General features: G+C 35.5%; 1 protein-coding gene across 1 annotated transcript in view; it reads left to right on the top strand.

The window, feature by feature from the left end:
* Positions 1 to 13,645, top strand: part of FANCL (FA complementation group L) — a 78,606-nt gene that overhangs the window by 63,990 nt on the left and 971 nt on the right. The window contains exons 8-12 of the mRNA XM_077134286.1: positions 8,888 to 9,038; positions 11,020 to 11,103; positions 11,404 to 11,449; positions 11,538 to 11,619; positions 12,272 to 12,388. Coding sequence (XP_076990401.1) covers positions 8,888 to 9,038; positions 11,020 to 11,103; positions 11,404 to 11,449; positions 11,538 to 11,619; positions 12,272 to 12,388 — 480 coding nt within the window. The remainder of the gene's footprint in view (positions 1 to 8,887; positions 9,039 to 11,019; positions 11,104 to 11,403; positions 11,450 to 11,537; positions 11,620 to 12,271; positions 12,389 to 13,645) is intronic.

The raw sequence follows: 13,645 nt of genomic DNA, 5'->3' as shown, positions 1-13,645 counted from the left end.
TATCCAGTCTCCTATTGATGGACATCTGGGCTGTTACAGTGCTTGGCTCTTACAAATATATTTGTACAGGTCTTTTCACGGACATGTCTTTTAATTTCTCTTGGTGTGGAATTGCTAGTTCATAAGGTATACGTTTATTTTTTTAAAGAGATTGCCAAATCTTTTCAAAAGCAGTTGTGCCATTTTTATGTTCCCAGCAACAGTATATGAGAGTTCATGTTGCTTTATGTCTTTGCCAACATTTTGTATTTTAATTTTAATGTTGCATTTTATTAGTGTTGGTGTTCTAACTTTAAAAATTTGATTCATTTTAAATTTTATTTTGCACACTGCAGTTGGCCAAAAAAAAATTAAAAAGAAAACTTAAAGTGGTACATTAAGTGAGATGTGAGACTGCTTATATTGCAAAATGATAATCTGACTTTTTATTTATGAAAGATTTTTTTAGAGAACTCCTCTCCCTGCCAAATACCTAATGAACTTTGATTTTAATTTTGGTGATCTTATAGAGTACTTCCTTGGCATTTATGGTGACTTATATAGAATATTTAATAGAATTATTAGCACTTAGAAATAATATTTTTTCCTATTTCAGTAGGGAAATATATTCAAAATAGGGATTTGTGAATGATTTAATAGACGAAAGAAAAAAGCAGTTGGAGAAAAGTTGTTAGTTTTTCTCATAACTTACTGATAATGTTAGTTTTAATATCTGCCTCCTTAGTTCACTGAAATTGCTAACAGAAATGTTTCTGTGTCCCTGTTGTCACCTTTTTGGCCTCTCTTTTTCTTATCTGGAAAGTAAAATTACTATTAAATGCATCTACGCTCAGATGGCTATCTAAACAAATGATAGTGCCTTGTAGAATTTGAAATTCACCTATTCTATAATTGCCAACTTCTAGTCCCAGGGTTGCTGTTTTTGGTGTTTTTTTATTTTGTTTTATTTTTTTTTATCATTTTCTTTCTTCTTTTTAAAGTGTATATTTTCCTGTTTCCTGTTTCAAATGCAGAGCTCAGATTTCAAGCAGAGCTATTTAGGATTTTACTTACAGTCAAACATAAGAGAAGTGGAAAATGTTTTTGTGGCTACTTATTATCAAATAAAAGATGCCATTGTGAAAACATTTCATCACCTTTTTTTGTTGAATTTATCTTGGCTATACAATGACATAGGTAATTATAGATTTAAAATATGCACATAAATACAGACATGGAGACAGGCAGAGACAAACAAACACATCATACACACACATACACGCTATTGTACTAATTCAGTGTACTGATTTAATTGTAGTGACAGGTGAGCTCTAGCTACTCAGGCATTTACTTTTCTGATTTCTGCATTTCTGGATGCTGGCACCAAAATTCATAAATAAGTATGATAAACCAGAAGGGAGCAGACATTCTTTCTTCAGTAATAAACAGCTGAAAGGCAGCTTAATACCTATAACATGCCTGTTAGCTTTTTTTTTTTTTTAATTAACGGAAAAAAAGAAATTAACCCAACATTTAGAAATCATACCATTCTACATATGCAATCAGTAATTCTTAACATCATCACATAGATGCATGATCATCGTTTCTTAGTACATTTGCATCAGTTTAGAAGAACTAGCAACACAACAGAAAAAGATATAGAATGTTAATATAGAGAAAAGAAACAAAAGTAATAATAATAGTAAAAAAAAAAAAAAAACCTATAGCTCAGATGCAGCTTCATTCAGTGTTTTAACATGATTACTTTACAATTAGGTATTATTGTGCTGTCCATTTTTGAGTTTTTGTATCTAGTCCTGTTGCACAGTCTGTATCCCTTCAGCTCCAATTACCCATTATCTTACCCTGTTTCTACCTCCTGCTGGACTCTGTTACCAATGACATATTCCAAGTTTATTCTCGAATGTCCGTTCACATCAGTGGGACCATACAGTATTTGTCCTTTAGTTTTAGGCTAGACTCACTCAGCATTATGTTCTCTAGGTTCATCCATGTTATTACATGCTTCATAAGTTTATCCTGTCTTAAAGCTGCATAATATTCCATCGTATGTATATACCACAGTTTGTTTAGCCACTCTTCTGTTGATGGACATTTTGGCTGTTTCCATCTTTTTGCAATTGTAAATAATGCTGCTATAAACATTGGTGTGCAAATGTCCGTTTGTGTCTTTGCCCTTAAGTCCTTTGAGTAGATACCCAGCAATGGTATTGCTGGGTCGTATGGCAATTCTATATTCATCTTTTTGAGGAACCGCCAAACTGCCTTCCACAGTGGTTGCACCATTTGACATTCCCACCAACAGTGGATAAGTGTGCCTCTTTCTCTGCATCCTCTCCAGCACTTGTCATTTTCTGTTTTGTTGATAATGGCCATTCTGGTGGGTGTGAGATGATATCTCATTGTGGTTTTGATTTGCATTTCTCTAATGGCCAGGGACATTGAGCATCTCTTCGTGTGCCTTTTGGCCATTTGTATTTCCTCTTCTGGTAGGTGTCTGTTCGAGTCTTTTTCCCATTTTGTAATTGGGTTGGCTGTCTTTTTGTTGTTGAGTTGAACAATCTCTTTATAAATTCTGGATACTAGACCTTTATCTGATATGTCATTTCCAAATATTGTCTCCCATTGTGTAGGCTGTCTTTCTACTTTCTTGATGAAGTTCTTTGATGCACAAAAGTATTTAATTTTGAGGAGCTCCCATTTATTTATTTCCTTCTTCAGTGCTGTTGCTTTAGGTTTAAGATCCATAAAACCGCCTCCAATTGTAAGTTTCATAAGATATCTCCCAACATTTTCCTCTAACTGTTTTATGGTCTTAGACCTAATGTTTAGATCTTTGATCCATTTTGAGTTAACTTTTGTATAGGGTGTGAGATATGGGTCTTCTTTCATTCTTTTGCATATGGATATCCAGTTCTCTAGGCACCATTTATTGAAGAGACTGTTCTGTCCCAGGTGAGTTAGCTTGACTGCCTTATCAAAGATCAAATGTCCATAGATGAGAGGGTCTATATCTGAGCACTCTATTCGATTCCATTGGTCGATATATCTATCTTTATGCCAATACCATGCTGTTTTGACCACTGTGGCTTCATAATATGCCTTAAAGTCCGGCAGCGCGAGACCTCCAGCTTCGTTTTTTTTCCTCAAGATGTTTTTAGCAATTCGGGGCACCCTGCCCTTCCAGATAAATTTGCTTATTAGTTTTTCTATTTCTGAAAAATAAGTTGTTGGGATTTTGATTGGTATTGCATTGAATCTGTAAATCAATTTAGGTAGGATTGACATCTTAATTATATTTAGTCTTCCAATCCATGAACACGGTATGCCCTTCCATCTATTTAGGTCTTCTGTGATTTCTTTTAACAGTTTTTTGTAGTTTTCTTTATATAGGTTTTTTGTCTCTTTAGTTAAATTTCTCCTAGGTATTTTATTCTTTTAGTTGCAATTGTAAATGGGATTCGTTTCTTGATTTCCCCCTCAGCTTGTTCATTACTAGTGTATAGAAATGCTGCAGGTTTTTGAATGTTGATCTTGTAACCTGCTACTTTGCTGCACTCATTTATTAGCTCTAGTAGTTTTGTTGTGGATTTTTCCGGGTTTTCGACGTATAGTATCATATCATCTGCAAACAGTGATAGTTTTACTTCTTCCTTTCCAATTTTGATGCCTTGTATTTCTTTTTCTTGTCTAATTGCTCTGGCTAGAACCTCCAACACAATGTTGAGTAATAGTGGTGATAGTGGACATCCTTGTCTTGTTCCTGATCTTAGGGGGAAAGTTTTCGATTTTTCCCCATTGAGGATGATATTAGCTGTGGGTTTTTCATATATTCCCTCTATCATTTTAAGGAAGTTCCCTTGTATTCCTATCTTTTGAAGTGTTTTCAACAGGAAAGGATGTTGAATCTTGTCAAATGCCTTCTCTGCATCAATTGAGATGATCATGTGATTTTTCTGCTTTGATTTGTTGATATGGTGTATTACATTAATTGATTTTCTTATGTTGAACCATCCTTGCATACCTGGGATGAATCCTACTTGGTCCTGATGTATAATTCTTTTAATGTGTTGTTGGATATGATTTGCTAGAATTTTGTTGAGGATTTTTGCATCTATATTCATTAGAGAGATTGACCTGTAGTTTTGTTTTTTTGTAATATCTTTGCCTGGTTTTGGTATGAGGGTGATGTTGGCTTCATAGAATGAATTAGGTAGCTTTCCCTCCACTTCGATTTTTTTGAAGAGTTTGAGGAAAGTTGGTACTAATTCTTTCTGGAATGTTTGATAGAATTCACATGTGAAGCCGTCTGGTCCTGGACTTTTCTTTTCAGGAAGCTTTTGAATGACTGATTCAATTTCTTTACTTGTGATTGGTTTGTTGAGGTCATCTATTTCTTCTTGAGTCAAAGTTGGTTGTTCATGTCTTTCCAGGAACCCGTCCATTTCATCTAAATTGTTGTATTTATTAGCGTAAAGTTGTTCATAGTATCCTGTTATTACCTCCTTTATTTCTGTGAGGTCAGTGGTTATGTCTCCTCTTCCATTTCTGATCTTATTTATTTGCATCCTCTCTCTTCTTCTTTTTATCAATCTTGCTAAGGGCCCATCAATCTTATTGATTTTCTCATAGAACCAACTTCTTGTCTTATTGATTTTCTCTATTGTTTTCATGTTTTCAATTTAATTTATTTCTGCTCTAATCTTTGTTATTTTTTCCTTTTGCTTGCTTTGGGGTTAGTTTGTTGTTCTTTCTCCAGTTCTTCCAAGTGGACAGTTAATTCCTGCATTTTTGCCTTTTCTTCTTTTCTGATATAGGCATTTAGGGCAATAAATTTCCCTCTTAGCACTGCCTTTGCTGCGTCCCGTAAGTTTTGATATGTTGTGTTTTCGTTTTCATTCACCTTGAGGTATTTACTAGTTTCTCTTGCAATTTCTTCTTTGACCCACTCATTGTTTAAGAGTGTGTTGTTGAGCCTCCACGTATTTGTGAATTTTCTGGCCCTCCGTCTATTATTGATTTCCAACTTCATTACTTTATGATCTGAGAAAGTGTTGTGTATGATTTCAATCTTTTTAAATTTGTTAAGACTTGCTTTGTGACCCAGCATATGGTCTATCTTTGAGAATGATCCATGAGCACTTGAGAAAAAGGTGCATCCTGCTGTTTTGGGATGTAATGTCCTATAAATGTCTGTTAAGTCTAGCTTATTTATAGTTATATTCAGATTCTCTATTTCTTTATTGATCCTCTGTCTAGATGTTCTGTCCATTGATGAGAGTGGTGAATTGGAGTCTCCAACTATTATGGTATATGTGTCTATTTCCCTTTTCAGTGTTTGCAGTGTATTCCTCACGTATTTTGGGGCATTCTGGTTCGGTGTGTAAATATTTGTGATTGTTATGTCTTCTTGTTTAATTGTTCTTTTCTTAGTAGATAGTGTCCTTCTTTGTCTCTTTTAACTGTTTTACATTTGAAATCTAATTTGTTGGATATTAGTATAGCTACTCCTGCTCTTTTCTGGTTGTTATTTGCATGAAATATCTTTTCCCAACATTTCACTTTCAACCTATGTTTATCTTTGGGTCTAAGATGTGTTTCCTGTAGACAGCATATAGAAGGGTCCTGTTTTTTAATCCATTCTGCCAGTCTATGTCTTTTGATTGGAGAATTCAGTCCATTAACATTTAGAGTTATTACTGTTTGGATAATATTTTCCTCTACCATTTTGCCTTTTGTATTATATATATCATATCTGATTTTCCTTCTTTCTACACTCTTCTCCATACCTCTCTCTTCTGTCTTTTTGTATCTGACTCTAGTGCTCCCTTTAGTATTTCTTGCAGAGCTGGTCTCTTGGTCACAAATTCTCTCAGTGACTTTTTATCTGAGAATGTTTTAATTTCTCCCTCATTTTTGAAGGACAATTTTGCTGGATATAGGAGTCTTGGTTGGCAGTTTTTCTCTTTTAGTAATTTAAATATATCATCCCACTGTCTTCTAGCTTCCATGGTTTCTGCTGAGAAATCTACACATAGTCTTATTGGGTTTCCCTTGTATGTGATGGGTTGTTTTTCTCTTGCTGATTTCAAGATCCTCTCTTTCTCTTTGACCTCTGACATTCTAACTAGTAAGTGTCTTGGAGAATGCCTATTTGGGTCTATTCTCTTTGGGGTGCGCTGCACTTCTTGGATCTGTAATTTTAGGTCTTTCATAAGAGTTGGGAAATTTTCAGTGATAATTTCTTCCATTAGTTTTTCTCCTCCTTTTCCCTTCTCTTCTCCTTCTGGGACACCCACAACACGTATATTGTGCGGTTCATATTGTCCTTGAGTTCCCTGATACCCTGTTCAAATTTTTCCATTCTTTTCCCGATAGTTTCTGTTTCTTTTTGGAATTCAGATGTTCCATTCTCCAGATCACTAATTCTATCTTCTGTCTCTTTAAATCTATCATTGTAGGTATCCATTGTTTTTTCCATCTTTTCTACTTTATCCTTCACTTCCATAACCTCTGTGATTTGTTTTTTCAGTTTTTCTATTTCTTCTTTTTGTTCAGCCCATGTCTTCTTCATGTCCTCCCTCAATTTATCGATTTCGTTTTTGAAGAGGTTTTCCATTTCTGTTCGTATATTCAGCATTAGTTGTCTCAGCTCCTGTATCTCATTTGAACTATTGGTTTGTTCCTTTGACTGGGCCATATTTTCAATTTTCTGAGCGTGATCCATTATCTTCTGCTGGTGTCTGGGCATTTAGTCAGATTTCCCTGGGAGTTGGACCCAACAGGTTGAAAGATTTTTCTGTGAAATCTCTGGGTTCTGTTTTTCTTATCCTGCCCAGTAGGTGGCACTCGTGGCACACGTTTGTCTGCGGGTCCCACCAGTAAAAGGTGCTGTGGGTCCTTTAACTTTGGAAAACTCTCGCCGTGGGGGAGGTTCGCCAGCCGAAGCGGTTTGGAAGAGTGCCAGCCGGCCCGGGGGTCTGAACGCGGGAAGGGTCGCCGGCCACCGCAGCCCGGGAGAGCGCCCGTCTGAATTTCCTAGTCGGCCAGGGGCGCCAAGCGTGGCGGGAGGGTGCCAGCCGCTGCAGCCCGGGAGAGTGCACCGTTCCCAGCCGGACCGGGGAGTCACGTGTTTGGAAGGGACCCCCCCCCGGTCACCATTCTCCGCAGTCTGAGGATTTCCGATCCAATTCTCTCAGTTGATCTGGGGGGCCTCGCGTGGTGGGGGCGCCAGTCGCCACGGCTTGAGGGGACCGCCTGCCCAATTCTGCCAGCTGGCCCGGGAAGGAGGAAGGGAGAGACTCCGGCCGCTTGCCACCCCGCCCGGGAAAGCCCGCGCCCCTCGGCGATCTCACCGGAGCTGGTTCTCCCAGACAGTCAGCCATTCCAGGATGGGGTACGCTGTCTTTTTTATCTCTGTCGTGGCTCCGGGAGCTGTTCTGTATCGTTTCTACTCCCCTAGTAGTTGTTCTGGAGGAGGAAAGGTGAGGGTGGCAAGGCTGTCGATGACGGTGGCGGAGAAGCCGGTGAAGGCGGAAGAGGGCATGGTGGTGGTTGGAGAGCTGCCGCAGCAGGAGGCGAAAGGGAAGGATAAGATGGCGGATGGAGCGCCGCTGGAGCAGAAGGGGAAAGAGAAGGGCAAGATGGCGGCGGGAGCACCGCCTGCGGAGAAAGAGGAAGAGGAGGGCTGGATGGCAGCAGGAGCGCTGCCGGCGGAGAAAGAGGAAGAGGAGGGCTGGATGGCGGCGGGAGCGCCGCCGGCGGAGAAAGAGGAAGAGTGCCTGTTAGCTTTTGATTATGAGTAGTTGTGTGCATTCACACAGGCATTGAGCTGTAGTTCCTACTCTTACTTTTTTTCTGGGTGTAAAGATGTTCAGAAGAGTTGAAACCATTCATCCAGTTATAAAGTGATGAAATAGAAAAGCTTCTCCTTGAGTACATAGGGCTCTTTCTTTTCATCTCATTCGGGGTGTGTCATATTCTTGCTTTGTTAGTGTGTATCATTTATTTCAGATGAATATATTTCTAGTGTTTTCAGTGACTTTTTGTGTTTTGCTTGTATGAAACAAAAGTAAATCTATCTTTACACTGTTTTCGTTTTGATTGCTTTTTATATAAAACTATTTAGTAAATTAGTTGTATCTTTAAACAGTTTATTTTATGAGGAATACTGACTTTGTGTAAAAGTTCAAATGTAAATTGATATTTAAAATCTGTGGTGGCTCTACTCTTTTCATTTAGAGAAAATGTATTTAAGGTAATTCCCATAAAGAATTAATGTCTGAAATATTGAGTTATGAGAGTGGTTAAAAGTTAAATGTGGAAAGAAATCTTGTTTTTAAGTTCAGTTTGAATTCGTAAAAACAAGTATAACCTTTTTCATACTCCTTGCCCAATGAGGTGTGCACAGTTATTTATTAATATTTAAAGATGAAGTAGCAATCAGATTACAGCTAGCACTGCCTTTAACTTATTAACTGCATCAAAAGCGAAATTAGACAATTTTCCTACTTAGGATTGTATAGACACTGTGCTCAGTATGTATTAGATAGATTAAATACGTTAATAAAGTTGTGCATGCCTATCATCTTTATTAGTAATTACTATTCCTTATGTGTAGTACTGTCTGCATCACCATAAAAACAAATACGGTTTTAAAAAAGCCGTTCTTCCTCAGTACGGTGCATGGTGACAGAGTAGAATCCTGTTAATGCTAATCGAGGTGAAGTGATGTGAAGTAGGGAGAGTTGACTCTTGTTTATTGGAGTCAGTTTCTAGCTGAAATTAAATAGAGCTTACAGTTCTAAATTGAGTTGTATTTTAAGTGAAAGGTTATCTGCTGTTGGTAGAGTGCCATATAACTTATTCAGCTTTCATCTTTTCACAGAGCTCCTTAATAAGCATTCATAGTCAGTTTTTGGCAGCATTAGAATCACTGAAGGCATTCTGGGATGCTATGGATGAAATTGATGAGAAAACTTGGGTACTTGAGCCAGAAAAACCTTCACGGAGTGCAACAGCACGCAGAATTGCATTAGGTAAAGAAAAAAGGCTTAAATTTTTCTTTCAGGTGTTTGACTTTATTTTTTATTACTTAAGAAAATGAATCTAAAGATGATAGTAAGACTATTAGAGAAGGCTTCTTTCTATGGCGCTATTAAAACTTTTTGTAATGAACTGTGATTTACTTCTACTTATTTAAATGTAAACATTTCTGGTGAAAAAGGGCAAGTCCTGAGGTGTTTCATTATAAAAGGTGATGATTCTATGAAAGTAGCATTTAGAGACAGTGTTTAATTAGATTTTAATTAGCACAGGAACAGTGGAGCACGTTATTCACAATTATGTTACTTAGGACATATCCCCCCAAAACTAAGAAATAATGAAATCATCTATGAAACTAGACAAGATGGGTGTGAACAAATTTGGGAATATATTCTTAGAAAAATGTAGCAGATAAACTGAGTGATCATGCCACTGGAAAATCTACAGAAAACACAAGATAAGAGTTGAATATATTTTAAATAATTTTCTTTACCATAAATATATGATCTGAATGAATAAGATATGGTATAATGATAAAAATCATCCCTGCCATGTAACCATGTTCTCTTGATAATACAATGATACATTGAATCAATTTTAGAGTTTAACTTGTCTGTAGTCTGAGATCACATTAAATACCACATGGTTATTGGTTAGCTGGTATATGATACCCATTTATCCCTCCTTTTTTTCCTAGCCCATATAGTACGTTAAGGATATTTTGAAATTCTGATGTGAATCAGATCCAATTTACCCAGCAATTTTTATAGTTTCTATCCAGGCATAATAGTTTTTCTTGGGGGGGGAAGTGACATGTTATTAAGAGAAGGAAGTATAATTGTACAGCAGTTCCACAAATAGTATTGTTACTTTCCTAGTTTGAAAAAGTCTATCAGTATTTAATTTGCAACAGTTAATAAAATTATGGTATATTTGGGAACAAGTAGATATTAAGAATGAAAATATTTCCTTCAAAGAAATATAGCAATTTATTTTCATGTCCCCATCAAAAGAATTAATCTTAAGTTATAATTAAATATGTTTTAGTCCATTTCTTGTTGTTCACAATAAATGGCCTTGTTTTTGTTCTCGCTCCCTTCTATTTATGTCTTTAGTACTTTTTTTTTCCTTCACTCCTTGATTTGCCTGTTTGAGTCAGATTTTCAGCAAATAAATTGAAAGATGAGTTAATATAGTTATTGTTGAATGAACATATTTTCTAGAGCTGTTAGTAGAAAGGCTTATATGGAATTTGTATTCATGGTAAAGAATGTGTAAACAAATGAGATTAGAGGATAACTTTTTTGTGTTTTTACTTTTCACATTCAGTGTCTTAATAGTGATTTTTTTTTTACTAGATTGCCTCTTTTGCCAGATGTGTAATAATTCTATTTATTTTGTTGCTGACCTTAGCAAAAAGCTTGTCCTATGGTGTACAGATTTCTTGAGATGTTTTTACCTTAAAATGAAAATTAAACTGATCTTAAATATATTATGTACCTTCAAAAAATTATAATAAAATTTCTGAGATTCATACTGTGCTACAGTGAAAGTTTATAAAAAGAAGCTGGCCTTAAATTGGGAAATGTGTTATTTTAGTTATTAAATGCCCAATGTCCATTTTAATATGAATTGAATTCTTTTTTTAGCTTTATAAGAAAACTTTCACAGGGAATGAAAGAATTCAGTATATTTATAAAATGATTGTAGACCTTCCTAAAACACGAAATTCAAAATGTGTTTATTTTTTACCAGTTAATAGTATTTGTAGTCTTATGATTGGCCACAATTGTATGGATTATAAACTGTTTCAAGATAGATATGGAAAGTTATTTAAATCATTACCTATTAAAAATGGTAATTTGCTGTGAAAGTTTTCATATGAGAGACCTGTAAATCACTCCATAGAAAAGTTTTATTTAAACTTTACTATATTTACTTTTGACCAGAATTCCAGATTTTCTTTCATTCTAGGGAACAATGTTTCGATAAATATAGAGGTAGACCCCAGGCATCCCACTATGCTTCCTGAGTGCTGCTTTCTTGGAGCTGACCATGGTATGAGATCTCAGATTTAAATGTTTTTAAAAGAATCCTAAAAGCTTTATGAACCAATATTATTCTAAAATATTAACGTGTTAATAGTAGTTATTTTAAATGAAATGTCTCATCATTCTGAACTGTATACTTTTGTGTTTTAAATATATAAATATATATATTTAAAATATATATGATTTGGATTTTGTAACCAAATAGTTAAGAAGCAAATCCTGTGCCAAATTCTGTGGCTTTACAAAATGGGAGAAGCAAACCCTAAATTATTAATTTTTTTTTGCTTTGTTTTGTTAACATCTGAAGTGGTAAAACCCCTGGGAATTAAGCTAAGCAAGAATATACATCTGTGGTAAGTATCTTGGCAGTGTACTTGTTACTTTTCTGTGAGTTTACAAATCTAATAGCAAAAATACTTTATTTTTTTTTAATGTTTTCAGGGATCCAGAAAACAGTCTGTTCCAAAACTTGAAAGATGTTTTAGAAACTGATTTTCCTGCTCGTGCTATCCTGGAGAAGTCTGTAAGTTGTTGGAGCAGAGCTTTCATGTTCCCAGTAGTGCTGTGTAATTAAAGTGAAATGCGCTTCTTTTCGGCACCAGAGAAGAATGAGTCAGAAAGGGGACAGGATTGGTGGAGCATAATAACACAGATTTCTGAACCGCAAGCAATAGGTGCATCAAGGAATTTAACTTTTGATTGATAGTTATAAAGTAGACTTTCTCCATTGTCTTCACAACAGTAAAGTAATTGACAAGCATCTTTATTAGTAAAAGAGAGGGGAAAGGTCCAGAGTAGCTGATGAGGTGTTTCAACTTTTTGTACTATCTCCTTACGGATAACTGAAATAAAATTCTAATTAGCTTGATATGTTTTTGAAGGATGGCAGTCCTGTTTTTCAAAATTGAACAGATATCACTACATTGCAAGTACATTAAACTTAGAGTTGATTTTTGACACAATTGCTATAGTGTAGACTAAAACTAGTGAGGATGTTTAGGCCTTTTTCTTGTAGTTGAAGAATTTTTAAGTTAAATAGTGATGTGATTGTATTCCCTAAACAAGATTTATATAATTATAAAATCTATGTTCATAAAAATTTTGTAATGTTTGTACTATACTATTTATTCTTCCTTAGCTTAAACACAAACACTTACAAATATTTTCTTTTGAAGGATTTCACTATGGATTGTGGAATTTGCTATGCATATCAACTTGATGGTGCAATTCCTGATCAAGTATGTGATAATCCCCAATGTGGACAACCTTTCCATCAACTATGCTTATATGAGGTAAAAATTAAATAAATTAAAAATAACATCAGCAAGTTTTGTTCAGCTAACAGTTAATATCGGACATATCATATTTGAAATGCACAGAATCTCAAAATCTATTTAATAAGTAGTGATCATCTCTTCTGCCATTAACCACGTTTATAGATCTATTCCAGATGCTCATGTGCTTCATTTATTCATCACAGTTATTAATGAGTGAAGAAAAGTCTTAAAGTTTAGTACCCAATAAGGGGGAAAGGTACACTGAGCACACCCATGGACCTAGCTTATTGACACATAAACTAAACTCATGGCATATTGGAATCTTTTAGTAAATACTTCATGTAACCACAGAACATAATAAGTCTCTGCACTCATTTTAGTGGAGGTGGTAGCGGTGATAAGGAGAAAGGGAGTTAGCACTCAGAGAGTGTCTGCTACTTTTCAGGCTAAATTATAGAATAAATGCAATAATCCTGCTTTTGATACTGAGAATGCTTTTTGTGATCTGAACATCACACAGCACTCTCAGGCATAGGCATTTCGTTTACTCTATTTGAAGCCTATTTTGTGTCCTGTCTTTAGTCCTTTGCTCTCTGTAGCACTCATCATAGGGTATGGGTGATAATATGGTTAACTGTATGTGGATCAATACATGAAACACATTGCATTTCCACAGTGTTTTCAGAGTCATCTGTAATATCACCTATTTACTGTTGTGATTAGTTAGAGGTAGCAACTGCTGCTGTCTGACTTTAACAGTGAGGAACTTAGCTACTGCAACAAATATTAACTTACTTTATATAAAAATCAAAATATCAGGTGCAATTACAGAGTTTGGAGAGAGCATGTACTTTTTTTGTAATAATGCATATGCAGTTTTTTTAAACACTGCCTCATGCTTGCAATTAATAGATTGAAATTCAACCCACTTTTTATCAATTAAGGAAAAGACCAAAATTAAGAACTAAATTTTCAAAGGGCATGGTATTTATAAATTTGAAGGGGTTCTTAATTTGTGATTATGGCTATGTTAACCCCATGGAATATTATGTATTACTTTTGTGTATGTCATTTTGGTGTAGAGAAGCAACTTTCATCAAGTTCTTAAAGGTCCCATCATTTTGTTATAAATGGTCTAGACTTCAGATCCCATGCTGATTTGCCCTTCTTATCTAGCATATTAATTAATAGTCTGGTATTGGCTCAGGAAATATAACTCTTATTTTTTGCAAAACATAAGGTAAATCTTCAGGATTAAAAGTATAACACATT

Source organism: Tamandua tetradactyla, chromosome 17, assembly GCF_023851605.1.
Source record: "Tamandua tetradactyla isolate mTamTet1 chromosome 17, mTamTet1.pri, whole genome shotgun sequence".
NCBI lineage: Eukaryota > Metazoa > Chordata > Mammalia > Pilosa > Myrmecophagidae > Tamandua > Tamandua tetradactyla.
The sequence above is the reverse complement of the archived record's forward strand: the minus strand, read 5'-3'. Positions and strand labels throughout refer to the sequence as shown.